The 23,171-nt window shown below is 42.8% G+C and overlaps 1 protein-coding gene across 2 annotated transcripts; it reads right to left on the reverse strand.

Moving 5' to 3' along the window:
- Positions 1 to 1,488: 1,488 nt before the first annotated feature.
- Positions 1,489 to 23,159, reverse strand: LOC124035596 (switch-associated protein 70-like). 2 transcript variants are annotated; one of them, XM_046349101.1, is made up of 12 exons: positions 23,015 to 23,159; positions 21,329 to 21,469; positions 19,360 to 19,533; positions 18,983 to 19,210; positions 18,569 to 18,715; positions 17,094 to 17,202; positions 16,702 to 16,883; positions 6,513 to 6,620; positions 5,999 to 6,165; positions 3,640 to 3,838; positions 2,976 to 3,072; positions 1,491 to 2,777 (listed from the first exon to the last, which is right to left on the reverse strand). In XM_046349101.1, exons 1-12 carry the CDS (start codon positions 23,111 to 23,113, stop codon positions 2,659 to 2,661), a joined length of 1,770 nt encoding a protein of 589 aa, XP_046205057.1. In that variant the 5' UTR covers positions 23,114 to 23,159; the 3' UTR covers positions 1,491 to 2,658. The 2 variants fall into 2 exon arrangements, with proteins under 2 accessions (XP_046205058.1, XP_046205057.1); XM_046349102.1 differs by lacking the exon at positions 21,329 to 21,469 and having other exon boundaries at positions 1,489 to 2,777; positions 23,015 to 23,150.
- Between the last annotated feature and the right edge of the window lie 12 nt (positions 23,160 to 23,171).

Below are 23,171 nucleotides of genomic sequence, written 5' to 3' on the forward strand. Positions count from 1 at the left end.
GTAGAAGAGAGGGAGGAAGAGTGGCACTGGGCCATTTGTCAGAGCTGGTAAACAGGGAGTGGTGGATGGAATGCTCAGTGTTGAGGGTTGTGGCTTAAGAGTTGGCAGACACCCTTATTGACAGTGTTACTCGGGACAATCCAGGACACCAAGAAACAACCTTCCAGGATTTGAAGTCCTTCCTGTTAAAATTCCTCCTTTAACAGTTCTCAAAGGCCTTATTCTCAACTCATATAATTCTCCTCAAAGGCAAAACATTTATTTCATTTGACAGAGAGTAACGCCTAACTGTACGTGGCTTTGGACAAGAGCGTCTGCTAAATGTCTAAATTGTAAATGCAGTATGAGTCAAACTGGTTATTTTCAAACCTCAACCAACCTTCTACTTTCTACTGAGGTGTGGAGCCTGGTGTTCTCAGGTCTCAGAGTCTTAGGTCTGTCAATGAGGATGGAAGTCACTTCACATCCTCTGCAAAACAGCAGATTTCTCCACGATGAAATAAAACATTTGAACGGAAAAATATATATTCAGCACAGAAAAAAGGCTGGAAAGCCCAATTACTGGAGCAACAAGAGAAAAACTACAATAGAATCACGTATGTCTCATGTGTTTTTGTTTAAGCCTGCTCAGCTCTTTGTTAACATGGAGAGAGGCACTCTGAACTGGGTTGGTCTGGAACAATTCTGTCTGGGAGTCTTTGATGGATTGTGCTGCTTCAGCTATGCTTACTTGTATTTCTGTTATTCTTATACTAAGATGTTTAATCCTTGAGTCTTTCCTGAAGAGAAGAATACTCCTAAAGGGAGAAATCCTGTTTTATGAAAATGATTTACTATGTGTATCATGCTGCAGCATGGCTGTCATGACAGTGTGATGGGGTTGTTGTGATGTTTACATGTTTGCTTGGCGTGTTTCTCCATCCTGACAGACAGGCCTGTGGTTCCACACTCCAAGCAGCCAGGTCTCCGGTCTCATCCTATCGACATGGCTTTGATCTGCAGCCTCCCAGGCTGAGCCCTCTGACCGGACTGCTCTGTGAAGTCAGCACACTGTGCAAACAGAGCAGGGTGGACGAGAAGCGCAGGTCCGGGTGTGAGGGTTGTGAAAGCGGGTCTGCCCGTGCTGTAGCATTTATTAATCATCATAATTGTTTGTCCGAGCTCTCATAAAGGAAAAGGGCTGGTAGCAGTCTGCACAGACTTAGTCACGACTGACTGTTCTTCTACAAGGTCTAGAAGACCTAGACCTACAGTAGTTAGCTCCAGATGTGAAGAGAACATGCTCACACACACACACACACGATTTAGCAAATCAAAAGCAGGATTTGGTCCCCCAAAAATAAAAATCAGATTATATTTGTTTCAACATGACACAAAGTAGGACGTTACTGTAATGAAAACCACAGGTTTATGAATGAGGGGGGATGTCACGATCAGTGTCACATGGTTGGGGTGGTTTGGGCAGGCTGGCTCAGAGAGAGAGAGAGAGAGAGAGAGCTGGACCTCAGCCTGCCAGGACAGATTCAGACAGACAGCCAGATGGCCAGGCCAGCTCTTTGAAGCCCTGCAGAACATCCATTACAGAAATCTGCAGCGCTAGGCTGAGATGTAGTGCAGAGCGAGAGTGGAGTTAAGCAGGACCTTAGGGGCCCAATAGAGAGAATGGATCCCAGCTCAGAGTCCGCAGAGAAACACTAGAGCCCAGCAGTTCCTTCGCTGCAGTCAGATCTCATGAGTTCTCACTGCACCAATATTCATTATTACACACAAGCACAGAGCTCAGCTCACACTCGCCTATATTTGGTTAAATTTAACTTCACCTGACTACAACAACACAAGGAGAACTATAGCTATGGACTCAAGCAGTTCAAGGTATCTACAGTAACTCCCAGCCCACCACAGTATAATATTACCGCGAGTTACGGCAGAGCCGTAAACAGATACTTTTACTCATGAAACCACAAGAGGACATCGGCCAAGTATTTCATAGGAATATTACTCAAGGTTCCACAGTTCCCACAGGCAAACCAGGAAATGACATTTTAAATGGTTAGATTGAAGGGAAAAAAATGGAATGAAATGTATCAAATATATAAAGCAAGGCTGAGCATATCAAACCCAGAGCCATATATACATGCCATTCTTTGGGGGGGATATAGCATATCTAACCTTCCCCCGATCACTACTCACCTTTTCTAACACATCATTTTCACATCCCTCATCCATTAAAACAGACAGAAACAGTATAAAGAAATGTCTTTAAATATATTTTATAAGATGCGCTACTTATGCGTTGGCATTTTAAATATCAAACATCTTATTACTTTTATCTTATTACATTCTCATCTTATTTCAAAAAAAGTTTAACATATTATTCATTGAATATATACAGCTCTTTTTCCTGGTTAAAGACTTTAGTAGGGTTTAAAAATTCCAGATATCCCAGTCTGAAGATTCCCAGAATTAGGCGAAAATAAGCAGGAAATCGAGAATTCAGCAATAAGGATTTCTGGAAATTCTGGACATTTTGGGAAAGTTTCAGGAAATTTGCAACCGTACACATTAGTTAATTCTCAACAACACAAGACAACAGTATCCTGATGCTACACGATCGTGGAAAGATCTCTGGACCATCAGGTAAGAAGCACCATCTCTAGTCTACTGGGATGACTGGTTGTGGTTCTTCCTTTCCTGCCAGGACTTCTTCCTCAGGTCCAGCTCAGTGTCTGTGAAGGCTGCTGGGCCCCAGTTAGTCATCCTCTGTGGTCCTTTATCGCCTTCACAGACATACACAGACAGAAGGAGAAAGAAAACATCACAGACTGTATTCAAACAATAGATCAATAGAATAGAACAATAGAACAAAGACATGAATAGCATTGTAATATGAGTATGGAGAGGAGAACAGAACAGAACATGAACATGCAGTGGAGGACATTCTACTATGGTGATGTTGGCCTTTCATTCTTACTTACCTGGCTGGATGAGACGGACCAGTCCCTCATGCTTGGCCACCTTGTCTTTCCAGCTCTTGGTCTTATTAGCTGCCTGCTCCAGTTTCATTCTCACCTCCTGTAACACAAACACACACACAGGGTGTATCCATATATCTCAATGATGGCAAGTACAAGTCTGTTTAAATAATAAATACGTTTTGCTGTTGTTCTTGAAGTAGAGACAGTTCTCAGTGATATCACCACTAGATGGCAACAGAGTGCAAGGAGAGACCTCTATGACGGTTTTGTGTTGCGTCAACAGTTGACAGAGGAGTAGTTTGAGAAGAAGCCAAGTTTGGCGCCAGGGACTGTTTCTGGTTCAAACGTCAGGCAGCCTTCCACTGATTCAACACTATGTTCAGCCGAATAAAGGCCAGTAGTTGCTCACAGACATATAGGTCTAAAGAAAGTACTTCCTGACAAATTAGTTTTTATCTTGTTTATGAAATGGCCCAGCAGTACCTTACTTTAAGTGAAGTGTTAATAGGGGACATGGTCCCTACTAACAGCCATATTCAATACAATACAAGACCATCGTCTGACCATCGCTTAAAGAGAGGTCTGGTTAGCAGATATCACTGAATTTGTTCAGGAAATGTGTCATTCTAATGCTTGAAACACAGACAGGGTGTTGTTCTCTGACCTCGTACTGCTCCAGTGCTCCGTGCCTCTCTCTCTCAAGACTCTCCAGCTGCAACATGGCTGCTTGCAGGGCCATCTCCTTGGCCAGCCAGTCGCTCTCCAGCTCCTGCTTCTCAGCCTGGGTCTGGGAGATGGCCCTCTGCTGCTGCAGGTGGATCTGCTCTAGCTCCGCCCGCTTGGCTGACTCCTCCTCCAGAAGCCTTGGTACATGCAGAAACCGACACACCACATGAACCAATCACAGACAGACACTCAAACAAATGTTGGGTGCAGTTGCCTGAGAATGTGAATGTTAACATCTATACACAGTCTTCTGATACACAACTGTTTTTGTGCACTGATGTACACTCCATCTGTGTGTGTTGTGTACCACATGGCACCCGTTTCCCTATATAGTGTACTACCTTTAACCAGTGCACATACACTGAGTGTACAAAACATTAGGAACACCTGCTCTTTCCATGACATAGACTGACCAGGTGAATCCAGATGAAAGCTAGGATCTCTTTGTCATGACTGACCATGAGAATCCATAGGTCAGATCAGGTTTGCAATGAATAACTTCAATCAGACCCCATTTCACCCGTAGGGGGGGAGGAAAGAACTAGGTGATTGACACTCAAGTCATGTTGTAAATCAAGGGAGAAGATCCAGGCTTGCGCTCTCCAAATTCACCAAAGGAATGTGCTTTGTCTCAACAGACCTTTTCCCGCTGAAACTCTAACACGTTAAAAAGCAAATAATGGAACAATATTTCTAATGTAGAACTGTGGGGAATTGTCAGAGGCGATCTATACAACACAAATGTCATATTGTTTGTTATTTTGTGATGTCATTAAAAAAGGAAATACTGTAACTTGGAAAGTATACACACTACATGGATAAAGTTTCCATACTATTGGTTGTGCATGTAATATGGAAAATTATTCAAGTGTTTTTGAAAAGAGAGGAATGTGATTTGAGAAGTTATAAGAGATAATTGTTTTCCAAAACTTTGCACAGTGAGTAATCACCGCCCCAGAGTGAGATCAGGGAGCGTGCAAGCCAGCCGGAACCGGCTCAAAATATTGAACCAGAAAAAGCGGTAAGCGGCAACTACATGTTTAAAATGGTTTGAAATTTGAATCTCAACAGGAGATGGAGACGATAAACTCACCTCCAGGACAATCACTTGTACGGCTGATTAGCTGTCCTAAGTAAAGTATCTTCAAAAGTGAATTTAAGTAGAGTAACTGTTACTCTGCTCAAACCATGTATTACGCTACTTTCATCACCCCACTGGGAACCCTGTGGCTAGCCTATCATCTAGAATTAAATTTTACCTTTATTTAACTAGGCAAGTCAGTTAAGAACAAATTCTTATTTTCAATGACGGCCTAGGAACAGTGGGTTAACTGCCTGTTCAGGGGCAGAACGACAGATTTGTACCTTGTCCGCTCGGGGGTATGAACTTGCAACATTTCGGTTACTAGTCCAACGCTCTAACCACTAGGCTACCATGCCACCCCAAGAATGAATGGAAGGAAAATCAACTCTGTAGTTCTGTTTAGGGCTACATGACTAGTCACCAGATACCGGACAATTACGAAGAAGGACAACAGTAGAAGAGTTGTTGAAACCATTTTGGACAATCAGAGCCTTACAAGTGTGCCGCAAAAAGGCCCAACACCCTTTCCAAGGCTGCCCTGTTCACTGAGAGATCCCCGGCGAACCCAGGCATTTCATGTAAATACATTCATGATGTCTTGCTCAAAGCGGACAGTGGTTCTTGTGCAAAGTATATGGTTATTGTAGGTGACAGTAGGTTCTGAATGTGACAATGTTAAGAGTCTCTGTCCCGCTCCATCTATTCTTTAACAAGCATCCATGTTGTTGTCATTCCGCTAGGGACCTGTTTTCAGAGTATTACGTCTCCAGTCTATAACCGGTGTGGAGAGTGTGTGTGTTTAGCCTGTGTTCCCATTTAATTAGCTAGTAATTAAATAATTAAACCAATTTGTGGAGTACTGAATCATAATTAAGGCTCAAGTTTTTGCAACTGTTCAGAATGATGATACGACACAAGGTTATGATGAATAAGTTGACTGTTTATAGATGTGATAGGTAAAGACCTTTTAGATTTGAATTCAGGAGATGGTAACTCTTTAAAGAACCGCTCTCGTGGTGCCCCAGATCCTAATGAGTTAATTGTTACATTATTCATTTAATTGTATAACAATTAAACATAGTTAGTTAATTAGATAAACATGAGGGCAAAAGGGGAAGTAACTCAATATTATAAATGTGTTCCTAATGTTTTGTACACTCAGTGTATGGCTATGAGTGTGTCAAGTGTGTGTCAAGTGTGTGTTGCGTCTCACCTGGTCTGTAGTTTGCGCATGGTCTCCTCATCCTGCCTGGCCTGTCTCTCATCCTCTAGTGCATCCTCCAGGCGGTGGTACATGTCTTCCAGCTCCCTGACACGCTGCAGGTACTGCTCCAACTCACTGGACTTCTGGGCCACCTGCTCCTCCATCTGCTGACGAACCTGACAGGGGACAATGGACACACACAGTTTGATATGATAATCTGGACACACAGACATGAATGCATGCACACACACACACGTGCACACACACCACCACAGTACAAAGTAGCATGTGGTGTGCATATGACAATTCTGTTTAGTGTAGATTTTCCCAGATAACTCCACAAATAATACTGTTACTCATAATGTGAGTAATAGTAATACTAATAGTAATACTTCATTGTTATTCATCAAACGCAATGATTCAAAGTCATGAGATAAGTCTTGCTGAGCAATATGTTGTTTGCAATGATTCTGAGTATGCACTTCCTGGAACAGAGCTAGAGTGTAGCTCTGTGGTTGGTTACCATTTTCTCTCTCTCCAGGTCCGTTCTGTAGCGGTCCTGCAGGTCAGTCTGGGTCTGTTTTCTCCTCTGCTCCTCCAGAGTTGCTGTGGCCACTGCCTCCTCCAGTTTCTGTCAGGAGCCAAGGGAGAAGAAGCCTTAACACTAGAAAAGCCTGGCCTCAAGGGAACGAGTCACCAACACTCTGGATAACATAAAAACAGCCTAACCAGCTCTGCTAGGGCAAGTAGTGAGGTCAGAGTGAGGTGTTCTCTCATGTCTGGAAGTAGCTAGCAAACGTTAGCTTGGGTGCTTGACTGCCATTGGAGTTGAACGCTCGGATCAACCCTACTCCTTGGCCAGAATGTCCAGTGTGCGCTCTGAATTTACAAACAGACAATCTGACAAAACTCTGGATTTACAAACGCCCCGAGCGCACTCTGGCACTCCAGATTGAATTTACGAATACACCCAAAATTGTAAAATGTCTAGCTAGTCATTTGTTATTCTAACAAGCTAGCAAGAGGTTGCATAGCAACAACATCAACCTCCGGTAGACAGGAGAAGCACTAGTGCTCAACTGAAACGATACCGTTTGTTTAGAGTATACCTTAATTAACTAAGAGTATGTAGTATATACTCATTAAGTATGTATATAGTATGTTAGTATGGGTATTTGAACACAGAAAGTGATTTATTAGACATGATTTAAATAATAACATTAAAAAGACAGCATGGGGGCTTTAAGGAACATTGTGAATTTAAGAAAATGCTTTTCAAAAGAACAGAATAGCATATTTTGAGTTTAAATATATTACTGTGGTTTGAGTGTTGCCATGGAATCGCAGTAAATCTGCCAAAATGTTATATTTTGAAATCGAGCTCAAGGGGTAATTTTTAAGAGTTGTTTAACAAGGATATGCGATTTAGAATCTGCTCTTTCTAATACTATAATACATATCTAGACATCAAAACGTCATACCTGCTTGAGACTCTGTAGGAGAATTTGAACAAGTCACTTTTTGGAATTCCTTCCCCTGCCTCTGTGTCAAGATGTATTACTACCACTACACTGCTGTTCATTGGTTATTGGTTTCCATTACCATAAGTATTTATCCATTTTTGCTGCTACTGGTCATTACTACTCCTGTTTACATGAATAAATTACCATTAGTATATGTCACGGATCCCTCTGGAACTGTGTCATTAAGCACACCTGGTCCCCATTTCCTTGATTAGTAATTGTTCACCATGGTCTTGTCAATTGTGTATTTATTCGAGGTACTCCTCGCTCTTTCATTTGGGTCTCAGCCCTGTGTTTTGTATACGTGTTTGTTTGGGCTTTGTCCCTATGCCTTGACATGGCATGCTGAAACCCCTGTTACCTATTTCTGCACCTGTATCCCTTTATACCAACGTGACAGTATATTACCATAGGTATTTATATATTCCTGCTACCAGTCACTTTTCAGCACTGCCATACTGCCCCCGAGTGGTGCAACGGTCTAAGGCACTGCATTCCAGTGGAAGAGGCGTCACCACAGTCCCTGGATCGAATCCAGGCTGTATCACATCTGACCGTGATTGGGAGTCCCATAGGCAATGCACAATTGAAGAATTTGTTCTTAACTGACTTGCCTATTTAAAGAAAGGTTAAAACAACAACAACGTGTTTGTACATTTGGTACTGACTCTGTATATAGATGTCTCTTGTTTTTTTATTATACTATTTTTATATGTCATACTTCACTGTTGGTCAGGGATTGCAAGTTATGCATTTCACTGTACTTGTGCATGTGACAAAAATCCAAACTTTGAATTCCATGCTGCGCTATTAATCAGATTCTTTATATACAATTTATCAATAGATAATATTCTCACCCATCAGCTGCTCCATGGGTGCCCAGTGTGGCAGCCCCCTGCTCCAACCTTTCCAGCCTGCACATGTATGTGTTTTTCAGAGGGGTTGGGATAAAGCAGAAGTCACATTGCAGTTGGACTTTGTGTACATTTGATGAATAAAGTGATATCAATGTTAATCTATTGTCAGTCTTGGCTAACTCGATTATTATTATTATATGTGTGAAATGAATTCGTATATAGTTTAGGTGGGGCCATCCTCTGCCTCACAGGCTGACTGCCAGTGAATGACTGGCAGTGAATGAGGGGCAGGGGGGAATGTCCTCATAAAATTGCTTTGAACACAAATTCTGTTTGTGATATTAAGATTCTAACAACAACAGTGTGTTATATATACTCATTTAGGAAAATTCAAGGACGGGGGGACATTGCTTTAAAAATGACAATTAAAAAAGTAAATTCACTTGATGTCAACTTGATGGTGTTAATTCAGCCATTACACTCTCAACTAAAGGTTACTTTGGGGAAACTGATAGGGAAAATCCCTCAATTCAACAGGCTTTAAAAGGAACTCGTCTTTGAGTTTGGTCTAAAGGAGAAAACAATTATATTGGACAGGCTGCTGCTTTTCAGTGGGACAAGCTACACATTAGACTAATCAGATCCCTGTATAATATGTTTATCCTCTAGAATTGTGACAATACAGCAAAAAAATAATATAAAAAGATAAGGACTTCTTTCAATTGGACAGTGGTAGTTGATCTGATTTTTAAATCATTTTAATCATTTAGCATACACTCTTGTCCAGAGCGACTTACAGTAGTGAGTGCATATATTTTCATACTCCCCCACCCCCTTGGGAATCAAACCCTCACCCCTGGTGTTGCAAGCGCCATGCTCTACCAACTGAGCTATACAGGATTTGAGTTGAGAACTTGAGTAGAAAAGAATGATGCATAAGAAGAAAAGCTGGGCCTCAGATGCTGGTGCAAAGGGGAAAAACAAGGCAAGTGGGTAGTCTGAGACAGATCTAGATAACCAGCAGACCAGGACAAAATCGGGCCAGTGGTGTCTGAATACAGGCATCAGCTCTTTCATCACTCTGGTGTCCCTGAGCCAGCCACATTTGCATAAGTGCTTTTTGTCTCCCCTCTTCTCAGATCTAATGAAAAACAAGGCAACAGTAAACATCGGTCTTCCCCATCTGTAGCGAATGATGCAGCCCCCCGCCCACAGAATGATGAAAAAAATGAGGCTGTTCTGAGGGTAAAATACATGCAACTCAACATTTTAGGAAGGTGTTCCTAATGTTTTTTGGGGGGACTATCTGTTGTTCCATGTGTCTATGCATTTATGTGCCAGACCATGCCCACATGAATGTTTATTGATCAATAGAGGCCATGTTGTTCTATATACTAGTCTGGAAAATATTGCATTGAGAGACCTTTGTCCATAGATGCCACATATCAAGTTTTGTGCAGATTGTTCATTTGGTACAAGAAAAGTAGTGTTTTAAGTCTTCTTCACAAAATTCAAAATGGTGTAAAATCCATCATGGCCGACCTTATGTGTCCTTAAGGCAGAATTGTTCCTTGTGGGGAAAGGGACATATGTAACGAATTTTATGACTTTATGTCAAACGGGGTGAGGAGTGTGAGCTTTCAAAACTAGCATTTTGAATCTGTTGTTATAGAGCCACCATCTGGCCAATCAGTGTACTTTTGTAAATGCCGGCTCTCTATCGCAAGACGCATCGTTCAACCAAGTTGTCAAAGTCGGGCCAATGCTGTCTGAGATATCGCATCTGACTAACGTATGAACGTAGGAACGTACTAACGGACGGAGACAGATCCACAGTCCCCTCCCCGATTTTATCATGGGGGACAATGAATGATCTGCTTCTGAAATTAATAAACATTTCTAACATAATATGTTTGATTCACTGCAGTTGGGAATTAAAACCTGTTAGGGATCCCCTATGGCTAGAATCCCATTAATGGGACCGATTTGACAACATCCAGTAAATTGCAGAGTGTGAAATTCAAAAATACAAAATTCGTATTATTAAACATTAATGACGATACAAGTGTTTTACATAATTTAAAATATAAACTTCTTGTTAATCCAGCCGCTTGGTCAGATTTCAAAAAGGCTTTACGGTGAAAGCATAACATGCAATTATCTGAGGACAGCGCCTCACATTCAAAAGCATGAAAAACATTTTCCAACCAAACAGATGGATCACAAAATTTAGAAATAATGCTAAAATGAATTGCTTACCTTTGAAGATCTTCATCTTTTTGCAATCCCAAAGGTCTCAGTTACACAATGAATTGTTGTTTTGTTCGATAAAGTCCTTCTTTATATCCCAACAATGTCAGTTTATTTGACACGTTAGATTCAGAAATACATTGGTTCCAACTCACCCAACATGCCTACAAAGGATCTAATAAGTTACCTGTAAACTTGGTCCAAACGTTTCAAACAACGTTTCTAATCCAACCTCAGGTACCCTAAAATGTAAATAATCGATCAAATTTAAGACGGAATAAACTGTTTCCAATACAGAAAAACATCGAGGAGCGCGGTCTCATTCACACGCATCAAAAGACTAGAGTCCACCTGAGTGACACTTAGAAAGAATACAACTACTTCTTCATTTTTAAACAACAACAAAAAATTGAACAATTTCTAAAGACTGTTGACATCTAGTGGAAGCCATAGGAACTGCAATCTGGATCCTAATAATTTGGGTTTCCCATAGAAAAGCATTGGAAAATCCAATGACCTCAACAACAACAAAAAATCCTGGATGGATTGTCCTCAGGGTTTCGCCTGCCAAATCAGTTCTGTTATACTCACAGACATTATTTTAACAGTTTTAGAAACTTTAGAGTGTTTTCTAGTTTACTTTGGGCACCTTAGTCATCCAAACTTCCAAATACTGCCCCCTAGCCTTAAGAAGTTAAGGTATGTTTTCTAGTTTTACACTAGTCAAACATGGGTCAAAGTTAAGCATGAGACTTCACGGTAATGGTGTTCATTAATGAGGAACTGAAACTCCTCTGGGAGTAACAGAAACCACTTAACTGTCATTTACAGCAGACAAACAGAGGACAATAAAAGTGTGATTGGTAACAGGGAGAGGTGTGAGGATTCCCTGTCCTGAGAGAGCAGGTCAGTTTTTGTGGGGGTCTATAGTTCTGAATGAAAGGGGGTTTAACACACTGAATAACATTTGAATGACAAGTAGTGTGAAGCTACATAGCAATTATGTGAGAGAGAGAGGGAGAGAGAGAGAGAGAGAGAGAGAGACAGAAAGTGAGAGAGACAGAGGGTCTGCTATATAAATGGATGGAAAGTGGTGTTTGGGGAAAAACATACAACATTGTAAAATCCACGTACACAACAAGTGTGCGGTTAAAATGGGCAAAAAAAAATGCAGACTTCTTTCCACAGGGCCGTGGAATGAGACAGGGATGCAGCTTGAGCCCCACCCTCTTCAACATATACTGTATATTAACGAAAAGTTAATATACAGAGATGGCCATCTCGCTTCGCAATCTTAGGAAACAACATTGCCGCAGAAGGGGCAGATGGAGCGGTCTTCTGGCCAGGCTCCGTAGACGGGCACATCACCCACTCCCGACTACTCTCGTCCAGTCTCTTGACAACAAGGTAGATGAAATCCGAGCAAGTGTTGCCTTCCAGAGAGACATCAGAGATTGTAATATTCTCTGTTTCACGGAAACATGGCTCACTCGGGATACGTTATCAGAGTCGGTACAGCCACCTGATTTCTTCACGCATCGCGCCGACAGAAACAAACATCTCTCTGGTAAGAAGAAGGGCTGGGGTGTATGCTTATGATTAACGAGTCGTGGTGTGATCATAACAACATACAGGAACTCAAGTCCTTTTGTTCACCTGACCTAGAATTCCGTACAATCAAATGCAGACCGCATTATCTACCAAGAGAATTCTCTTCGATTATAATCACAGTCGTGTATATCCCGCCCCAAGCAGACACCTCGACGGCCCTGAAAGTACTTCATTTGACTTTGTAAACTGGAAACCACATATCCTGAGGCTGCATTTATTGTAGCTGGGGATTTTAACAAGGCTAATTTGAAAACAAGGCTCCCTAAATTTTATCAGCATATCAAATGCTCAAACCGGGCTGGCAAAATTCTGGATCATTGTTACTCTAACTTCTGCGATGCATACAAAGCCCTCCCTTGCCCTCCTGACCACGACTCCATTTTGTTGCTCACAGCCTATAGACAGAAACTAAAACAGGAAACACCCGTGCTCAGGTCCATCCAATGCTGGTCCGACCAATCTGATTCCACGCTTCAAGATTGCTTCGATCACGTGGACTGGGATATGTTCCGGATAGCGTCGATCAACAACATTGATGTATACACTGATTTGGTGAGCGAGTTTATTAACAAGTGCATCGGTGATGTTGTACCCACAGCGACTATTAAAACCTTCCCCAACCAGAAACCGTGGATTGATGGCAGCATTTGCACAAAACTGAAAGTTTCGAACCACTGCTTTTAATCAGGGCATGGCGACCGGAAACATGACGGAATACAAACAATGTAGCTATTCCCTCCGCAAGGCAATCAAACAAGCTAAGCGTCAGTATAGAGACAAAGTAGAGTTGCAATTCAACGGCTCAGACACAAGAGGTATGTGGCAGGGTCTACATTCAATCACGGACTACAAAAAGAAAACCAGCCCCATTGCGGACCCCGATGTATTGATCCCAGACAAACTAAACAACTTATTTACTCGCTTTGAGGACAATACAGTGCCACTGACACAGCCCGCTACCAAAACCTGCGGGCTCTCCTTCACCGCAGCCAAAGTGAGTAAAACATTTAAACGTGTTAACCCTCGCAAGGCTGCCGGCCCTGAAGGCATCCCTAGCCGCGTCCTCAGAGCATGCACAGACCAGCTGGCTGGTGTGTTTTCCGACAAATTATATCAATCCCTATCCCAGTCTGCTATTCCCACATGCTTCGAGGGGCCACCATTGTTCGAGCTAAACGACTATCGGCCCGTAGCACTCACTTCCGTTATCATGAAGTGCTTTGAGAGACTAGTCACGGATCATAACATCTACACTCTACCTGACACCCTAGACCCACTCCAATTTGCTTACCTCCCCAATAGGTCCACAGATGACGCAATCGCAATCACACTGTACGCTGCCCTAACCCATCTGGACAAGAGGAATACCTATGTAAGAATGCTGTTCATCGATTACAGCTCAGCATTTAACACCATAGTACCCTCCAGACTCGTCATTAAGCTCGAGACCCTGGGTCTCGACCCCGCCCTGTGTAACTGGGTCCTGGACTTTCTAACGGGACACCCCAGGTGGTGAGGGTAGGAATCATCTCCACCCAGCTGATCCTCAACACTGGTGCCCCACACGGGTGCGTTCTCAGCCCTCTCCTGTACTCCCTGTTCACCCAAGACTGCGTGGCCATGCACGCCTCCAACTCAATCATCAAGTTTGCAGACGACACTACAGTGGTAGGCTTGATTGCCAACAGCGATGAGAAGGCCTACAGGGAGGAGGTGAGGGCCCTCGGAGTGTGGTGTCAGGAAAATAACCTCACACTCAACGTAAACAAAACAAAGGAGATGATCGTGGACTTCAGGAAACAGCAGAGGGAGCACCCCCCTATCCACATCGACGGGACAGTAGTGGAAAAGGTGGAAAGTTTTAAGTTCCTTGGCGTACACATCACGGACAAACTGAAATGGTCTACCCACACAGACAGAGTGGTGTAGAATGCGCAACAGCACCTCTTCAACCTCAGGAGGCTAAAGAAATTTGGCTTGTCACCAAAAACACTCATACACCTTAACAGATGCACAATGGAGAGCATCCTGTCGGGCTGTATCACCACCTGGTACGGCAACTGCTCCGCCAACAACCGTAAGGATCTTCAGAGGGTAGTGAGGTCTGCACAACGCATCACCGGGGGAAAACTACCTGCCCTCCTTGACACCTACACCACCCGATGTCACAGGAAGGCCAAAAAGATCATCAAGGACAACAACCACCCGAGCCACTGCCTGTTCACCCCGCTAACATCCAGAAGGTGAGGTCAGTACAGGTGCATCAAAGCTGGGACAGCTTCTATCTCAAGGCCATCAGACTGTTAAACAGCCATCACTAACACTGAGTGGCTGCTGACAACATACTGACTCAAATCTCTAGCCACTTTAATAAATAAAAAAAAATGTAAGAAATGTATCACTAGTCACTTTAAACAATGCCACTTTATTTCATGTTTACATACCCTACATTACTCATCTCATATCTGTATACTGTACTCTATACCATCTACTGCATCTTGCCTATGTCATTCGGCCATCGCTCATCCATATATTTACAGTGGGGCAAAAAAAGTATTTAGTCAGCCACCAATTGTGCAAGTTCTTCCATTTAAAAAGACGAGAGAGGCCTGTAGTTTTCATCATAAAAAATCCATAAAATCACATTGTAGGATTTTTAATGAATTTATTTGCAAATTATGATGGAAAATAAGTATTTGGTCAATAACAAAAATGTATCTCAATACTTTGTTATATACCCTTTGTTGGCAATGACAGAGGTCAAACGTTTTCTGTAAGTCTTCACAAGTTTTTCACACACTGTTGCTGGTATTTTGACCCAGATCAGTCATCCTGGTCCCTTTGCAGAAAAACAGCCCCAAAGCATGATGTTTCCACCTCCATGCTTCACAGTAGGTATGGTGTTCTTTGGATGCAACTCAGCATTCTTTGTCCTCCAAACACAACGAGTTGAGTTTTTACCAAAAAGTTATATTTTGGTTTCATCTGACCATATGACATTCTCCCAATCTTCTTCTGGATCAACCAAATGCTCTCTAGCAAACTTCAGACGGGCCTGGACATGTACTGGCTTAAGCAGGGGGACACGTCTGGCACTGCAGGATTTGAGTCCCTGGCGGCGTAGTGTGTTACTGATGGTAAGTTTTGTTACTTTGGTCCCAGCTCTCTGCAGGTCATTCACTAGGTCCCCCCGTGTGGTTCTGGGATTTTTGCTCACCGTTCTTGTGTTCATTTTGAACCCACGGGGTGAGAACTGGGGTGGAGCCCCAGATCGAAGGAGATTATCAGTGGTCTTGTATGTCTTCCATTTCCTAATAATTGCTCCCACAATTGATTTCTTCAAACCAAGCTGCTTACCTATTGCAGATTCAGTCTTCCCAGCCTGGTGCAGGTCTACAATTTTGCTTCTGGTGTCCTTTGATAGCTCTTTGGTTAATAAACACACACACACACACACACACACAGACAGACAGACAGACAGACAGACAGACAGACAGACAGACAGACAGACAGACAGACAGACAGACAGACAGACAGACAGACAGACAGACAGACAGACAGACAGACAGACAGACAGACAGACAGACAGACAGACAGACAGACAGACAGACAGACAGACAGACAGACAGACAGACAGACAGACAGACAGACAGACAGACAGACAGACAGACAGACAGACAGACAGACAGACAGACAGACAGACAGACAGACAGACAGACAGACAGACAGACAGACAGACAGACAGACAGACAGACAGACAGACAGACAGACAGACAGACAGACAGACAGACAGACAGACAGACAGACAGACAGACAGACAGACAGACAGACAGACAGACAGACAGACAGACAGACAGACAGACAGACAGACAGACAGACAGACAGACAGACAGACAGACAACAGACAGACAGACAGACAGACAGACAGACAGACAGACAGACAGACAGACAGACAACAGACAGACAGACAGACAGACAGACAGACAGACAGACAGACAGACAGACAGACAGACAGACAGACAGACAGACAGACAGACAGACAGACAGACAGACAGACAGACAGACAGACAGACAGACAGACAGACAGACAGACAGACAGACAGACAGACAGACAAAAAGACAGACAGACAGACAGACAGACAGACAGACAGACATATTTATGACAGACAGACAGACAGATTTTCAGACAGACAGACAGACAGACAGACAGACAGACAGACAGACAGACAGACAGACAGACAGACAGACAGACAGACAGACAGACAGACAGACAAATGTCTACTATTTTACTGTTCATTTCTGATTTTTTATTTCAGACAGACAGACAGATTATCAGATTTCAGACTTGACAGACAGACAGACAGACAGACAGACAGACAGACAAAGACAGACAGACAGACAGACAGACAGACAGACAGACAGACAGACAGACAGAGAGAGAGAGAGAGAGAGAGAGAGAAATAGACAGTACCTTCGTCATGGACTCCAGCTGTCTATGCTTGTTTTCATTGGCTATCTGCAGCAGCCTCATCCTCTCCTCCAGCTCCCCCTGCTCGGCCTGCTGTTTCTGCCTGAGCTCCCTGCGCCGTAGCCTGGCCTCACGGTGCGGAGAGGGCAGGCCCAACCTCAGCAGCTGGATGCATGTTTGGATGGCTGGGAGGGGAAGTGAGGAGAGGAGAGTCAGATAAAGAAAGGCTGGCTGCTTTATCTAATGCAGCGCCCTCACACCCTGATACACATCACTCTGGCCCAGCTGTATGTTTAAGTTCCTCTGAGATTTAAAATAAACTCTAATGTGGTGAGAAAAAAGCTTTGCCGTTTACAGAATATGTTAAGATGGTGGTTTGGGATTGGTCACTTTACCTTGAATCCATTCTTGTTTCCTCTTCTTATCTGAAGCGCTGATCTCAAAGCTTTTGTCGCTGCACTTGACTATAAAGAGGCATTTCTTCCCCTCCTTGTCTGGTAGAGACTGCAGAGAGAACAAGACGTCACACACTCACTGCACACTCCCTTGCGTTGACCACATTAACCCTCTAGAGTTTGATGAAACATTGAATTTGTGACTCATTTCAGGAAACTAGGTGTATGTCGTGTGTCACTACTTCACAGGAGAGCCCTTTGAACGTAATTTCTTTTGGGGGCAGAAATGCCTTCTGGAACATGTGAACTTTCATGTGCCTTAATAACAAACTTGTGGGCCTCCAGAGTGTGCCACTAGAGATTCTGGGTATGAGTCCAGTCTCTGTCCCAGCCGGCCGTGACCGGGAGACCCATGGGGCGGCGCACAATTGCCCCAGTATCGTCCGGGTTAGGGGCGGGTTTGGCCTGCAGGGATATCTTTGTCCATTCGCACACTAGCGACTCCTGTGGCGGGCCAGACACTGTGCATGCAGACACAGTCGCCAGGTGTGCGGTGTTTCCTCCGACACATTGGTGTGGCTGGCTTCCGGGTTAAGTGGGCATTGTGTCAAGAAACAGTGTGGCTTGGTTGGGTTGTGTTTCGGAAGACGCACGGCTTTCGACATTCGCCTCTCCAGAGTCCGTACAGGAGTTGCAGCGATGAGACAAGACTGTAACTACCACAAAATACCACAAAATTGGGTAGAAAAAAGGGGTAAAAAAGACAAAAATCAAAAGATAAAAATAAAAACATTTACAAGCTTGTATGCCATCTGTAAATACTAATAAAATTGTTAAATTATGAGCCTAGTTGGTTTAGCCACAGAAAAAGACAGAAACGTTCCCGCTAGCCATGATTGGCTGAGATAATGGATGGGCTGGACATGCCGAGAGATGAGTTCGGATTGGTCTGCCATGTAGCTCGATTCTGTCTATAACATGAGCTGGTCAGAATGTGTAGGTAATCCTTTCTAACACAGCTTTTTTGAAAGATATCACGTAGTAGAACTGCAAAGGTGTTAGTCTCCACTTTCTGGAGGACCGAGTTTTGAAATCAGAATGTGGACGCTGCAGACGTTTTTCGTGAAAATACTGTTTTTTCGGGATGTTTCATGGTCTGACAAACACCGCTCTAGCCCTGCCACCTTTCAGCGCAGATGCGGAAGAGCAATATCGGTGGATGGGGTGGATTGAGACACAGCCCATGCAAAAAAACATACATCTCTAACTTAAACAGATAGATTTTGATGGGGATTGTTTTATTATGTTAATTATATTTACGTGGGGCCACGGAAATCGTAGGCTATGGGTTAACAATGCCAAAGGAAGCTGGTTAACAAAGGTGGGCTAGCATGCATTCCAACACTTCACACAATTTATTTAGGACTTAAATGATAGCATTAAGAGTGACGAATGGAATAATACATTGTTATTACCTCCACACAACAGTTGCGGTCCAGTAAAATGTCCCCCTTCTTGTCAGTGAGGTCCTCACTCACATAGTATGACATAGAGTTTGGTCCGAGCACAAACCAGCGCTCTGTCCAATTTTTCCTTTTGTGCCCTTTTTTCATCATGTAGCCCTTCAGGAAAAAATACATGAATCTGTCACAATCAAGATTGTAATATCTTATCTATATCCATTTTATTGTTACCCCCAGCAGAGGTCTGAAAGAGGTCAGTGTAGAGTAGACAGTCACTGTGTCCCAAACTAGCACCCTATTCCCTATGTAATGCAGTACTTTTGAACAGAGCCCTATGGGTTCTGGTTAAAAGTATTGCACTACATAGGGAATATGGTCCCATTTGGGATGCATAAAGAGTAGAGAGAAAGGGTACCGCAGGCGAACCTGTCTGAGAACATCCAGTATGAGCTCCTGGAAGACCTCAGAGATGCCCATGGACAGGGTCTGGCGGTTCATGCCCTTAGTAAAGTGGCCCATGCCAACCAGCTCTATCAGCTCCCAGGCACTCGGGCATTGCTGGTTCCTGTTCAACATGAGCTTGTAATCATCAAACCTCTCCTGATTCCAAATGCCTCCCATGGCCTCCATCAGCTTCCGCAGGAAGTACTCAATCTGGAGGGGGGAGGAGAGGAGGGGAGGAGGAAAGGACACAGCTAGTCAGTCCTGTGGTATGAATGGGAATTATTTTAACTGGAAGAGCATAATTACTGCTGAACAAATAAGATATGTATGTGCATTAGAGGTGTTGTCTTGTGTCTCACTTCCTCTGTGATGATGACCAGTGGGTATCTGTCTTCAGACAGGAAGTTGAAGATGCACCAGACCTTGAAGGCATCATCGTTGGAGATGAGAAGATGGCTCATGTTGATGTTTTTCTTGAAACACAGGGTCCAGCACACATTGTTGAACTCCAGTATGTCAAAGTTATCCCTAACCTGTAATTAACATAAATAAAGCCAACATTTACACAAATCAGAACAAAACAACTTCCCCTATTTTTCTTCAACATACTATAAGTAAGGGCAATAAGATTAAGAAGGGTCAGTAGTAGCCTAATATTTCTCTGCCCTAAGTGTTAGCCCACATGATGTGAAGTACAAACATAATGTTCTTCGTCTCTTCATTTCAATTCAAGTCAGATTCCGGAGGAGAAAGGCAAGGAAATAGCCCCCAAGTACAAATAGCGCTAGGACTAAAGCAGTTTACTAATTGACATCAGTGTTGGTGTTATTGCTATGGAAACAGTTGGCAAGCCTTGCAAGTCTACAGATGTGGGCTATATCTGATGGTCTGCCAACTCGAGAACGAAGGGCAAAAACTTTGAAGATCACTTCATGCTTTATCACTGGTGTTTACAAAGTCAGTGGATTCATTACCAATGATGACTGCTTGAATATTAATAAGGACATCAGTAATTATTATCTCTCCGATGCCAATAGATGGGCCTTTAAAATCTTACTTCCCATGCACTGCCGAAGTCATAATAAAACTCCTTGTATGCTATTTTCTTTTTTATCTCACTCAAGTCGTGTTCTGATTGAGCCGGTCTCTATAAATTTGCTATCACAAAAAGGCTCCCAGGCCCCAAAAAGTTTGAGAACCCCTGCAATACGAGTAACAACAAAGTGTTTACCAATCAGATTGTGAAGCTTTTCTAGAGAACAAACTCAGCGAAAACCAAAGACTCTGCATCATGCAATCATCATGTTCTGGAATAGATCTATAGTAGTGTGCATGTTAACCCTTCACTTCTAAATGCAATGTATGACACATGAGGAAATGGTAGTAGCGGATGTAAGTTGAATGGACGTTTGTTTTGAAATGAAGGCTATATTTTCTTGTACTCGTTGCAGTAATTTTCAGCACACATGTTTTTTCATTCGATAACTCACAATGGTGGGTCTCACACCTCCTCGATGGCTGTGAAACAGAACGATTCTGCCACTCACACAGTAGACATACCATAACAATGGCAGCCTTGTTCAAGGTCAAACAAATCCTGTTTGCTCCATTTATTTCTCAAAAACCAATACATTTTAATATCAGTGACATGCATATCTTAAAAACTAAGATAAATACTGAAAATAGCAGTAATGCTCATCATATTATGAGCAAGGAAAGTTATATACAGAAAAACATTGATTTAAACAAATTTTCTAAAGGCACCCATTAAACACTTCCCATTAAGTCGTATCATCCCCTATGGGGATACGGCACTCCAGAGTTACACCTCATACTCCTAGAGATCTAGAGACTATGTCCATTTTAGTGGTTATATTTCTATGGACCTAACATCCCAATGAAATCCCCAAACAGAGCCCTCCACTAACAAACCCACTGAGGTGAGGAGGATGACGCAGTAAAATGTCAAACTGACATTGCACTCAGGCTGCTGAGCACCTGCATTGTTAGGAGCTAGTAGCTGCACTTGCTACAACATCTACTAAACTGTGATCAGATAAACTTTGATTTGAAGTCTGCCAACTCCTTGTCACTTTTATTTAATTTAAGTTAGTTAAGAACAAATTCTTATTTTACAATGATGGCCTACCTCAGCCAAACCCTCCCCGGGTGTGATACAGCCTGGGATCAAACCAGGGTCTGTAGTGACGCCTCTAGCACTGAGATGCAGCGACTTAGACTGCTGCGCCACTTGGCATGACAATGAGCAATGGAGTTGGAAAGAGCACAAACAAATCTGGGACCAGGCTAGGTGCTCTTACTGCTCACCTTGTCCAGTATGAATCTATTGAGGTAAGGCATGTAACCCTGGTTGGACACAGGGCCCTCATCATCATCCTTAAAATGCTCCTCCAGTGCCACCGGGTCATGGGGTACCTTCATCACGGTGCACAGGTTATGAGAGAGCACCTGTAGAGCCACAGTCAGATCAGATCATGCAGTCAGGGAAACCGTTGCCGTCATAGTAATATCATTCACCAGATATCCCCCCCCCAACGCTCAGAAGCATTTTATACAGGATATGCACAATGAGTCTGGGGGCGAGGTTACTGTCATACTGTTGGTATTCACTTGGCATAGTAGAGATATGACGCTACAGTAATATTGGGGTGTCCAAAGGGATATCAAAAGGATTCCTCATACAAGTGGGCATCATACTTCCATTAACACAATTACATGGAGATTTTTCAAAAGGATCTCTGTTTAGTCTAGGATCACATTGACATGCATGACTAAGCATGTGTTGCTGTCAGTTCAAGCATTGCTGCCCAAGCATTACTTCTGTTCCTTCCTGGAAACATTTACAAAAAGGGTGTTGAAAAGTTCCTTGTTGAGATGTAGAGTGAAGTAAATATATAAAAATAAATCTTATGATATTTATAAACAAGCCACTCATGAACATCTATAATCTAGACAAACGGAACAGACTGGACTGTCTGAAAAATAATATTAACAATGGATGGTTGACAACATTTCCCGAGCCGAGTTCACTATGCAGTGTTGTGATAGCTCAGGTGGAATTTAGGTGCTGAATGAAAGGTGAAAAGACAAAATTTCCAGAGATTGAAAATACTTATTTTCTGAATGTCGAAAGTATGTATATACACGTCTATGATTGGTTCAGGTTTTGTCCAGTCCGGACCAAAAATCAACGTCCTTGGATGTTGAAATCAAGGCCTGTCTGGACTGCACCAAAATGAAACAAAAAAAATACAGTCAGTGCAGACAGCACCAAAAAACGGACCAAAGAAATACGTCCATGAGACGTTGAGGTCGGTAAATGTTTAGTGGAGTGTCTTCATCAGAGCCTGGCTGGTACACAGACCACCAGGCAGACAGACAGACCCAGACAGGAAAAGAAGACCTAGCCTTCCAAAGCAGTGCCCCTTGCCTTTTACAATCTCAACACTTTTACTGTAGATTCTGTTCAAATGACAGAATATCACGTGTAAAGCAAGATTATCATCAAGGAATGCATGTCCCACATTCATGGGTATCTGTCAATCAACAAAGGCTATTTCCATAGAACCATTGTTATTCCTGTTTTTGTGAGAAAATGCTAGACATAGACATGAGTAAGAGAAAATACTACTGATATAAGCAGAAACTGAGTAGCCTGTGAGTTGAGGGACAGCAGAAGTTTGTCTTTACTTTGCTGTCGATGTTGCCGACTGAATTATCACTTGGCAGTTGACACAAAATTCCCTAATGTGAGGGAAGCGAAGCAACACAAAAGTATAGTGTATAGTGAATTATACATGGTCAAATATGTTTTTTATCCAACTGATCAGAACTTTTTGTTTGGGTCTGATATTTGGATCAGCTAAATGAGAAAATATTCCACGGTTAGAATTAATTTAGATTTCGGTTAATTTATCAAAAAGCAAACAATCGTTAATTTGACTTCATTATGAAATAATACTGTAGGCCTAATTACTACGCTTTAAAACCTACCTTAAGCTGTGATTTGGACACTTTCCCACTTTGATCCACGTCCAAGGCTGTGAATGCGTGCCATATTGACTTCAGAAGTTCATCTCGTAGTAGTCCCATGTTCGTAGCCCCTAGTGCGCTCGATGTCAAAGTAAAGCTGCAACTTTTTCGGACACTG

This window comes from Oncorhynchus gorbuscha, linkage group LG05 (genome assembly GCF_021184085.1).
Source record: "Oncorhynchus gorbuscha isolate QuinsamMale2020 ecotype Even-year linkage group LG05, OgorEven_v1.0, whole genome shotgun sequence".
NCBI lineage: Eukaryota > Metazoa > Chordata > Actinopteri > Salmoniformes > Salmonidae > Oncorhynchus > Oncorhynchus gorbuscha.

What these genes read in the sequence shown, in the direction of transcription:
- LOC124035596 (XM_046349101.1), bottom strand. Translation starts at nt 23,113, where the DNA reads ATGGGACTACTACGAGATGAACTTCTGAAGTCAATATGGCACGCATTC. An exon ending in TGTCCAAATCACAGCTTAAG is followed by an intron (nt 21,470 to 23,014) that starts GTAGGTTTTAAA and finishes GTGGCTCTACAG; the next exon opens with GTGCTCTCTCATAACCTGTG. An exon ending in ATGCGCAAACTACAGACCAG is followed by an intron (nt 3,839 to 5,998) that starts GTGAGACGCAAC and finishes GCATGTACCAAG; the next exon opens with GCTTCTGGAGGAGGAGTCAG.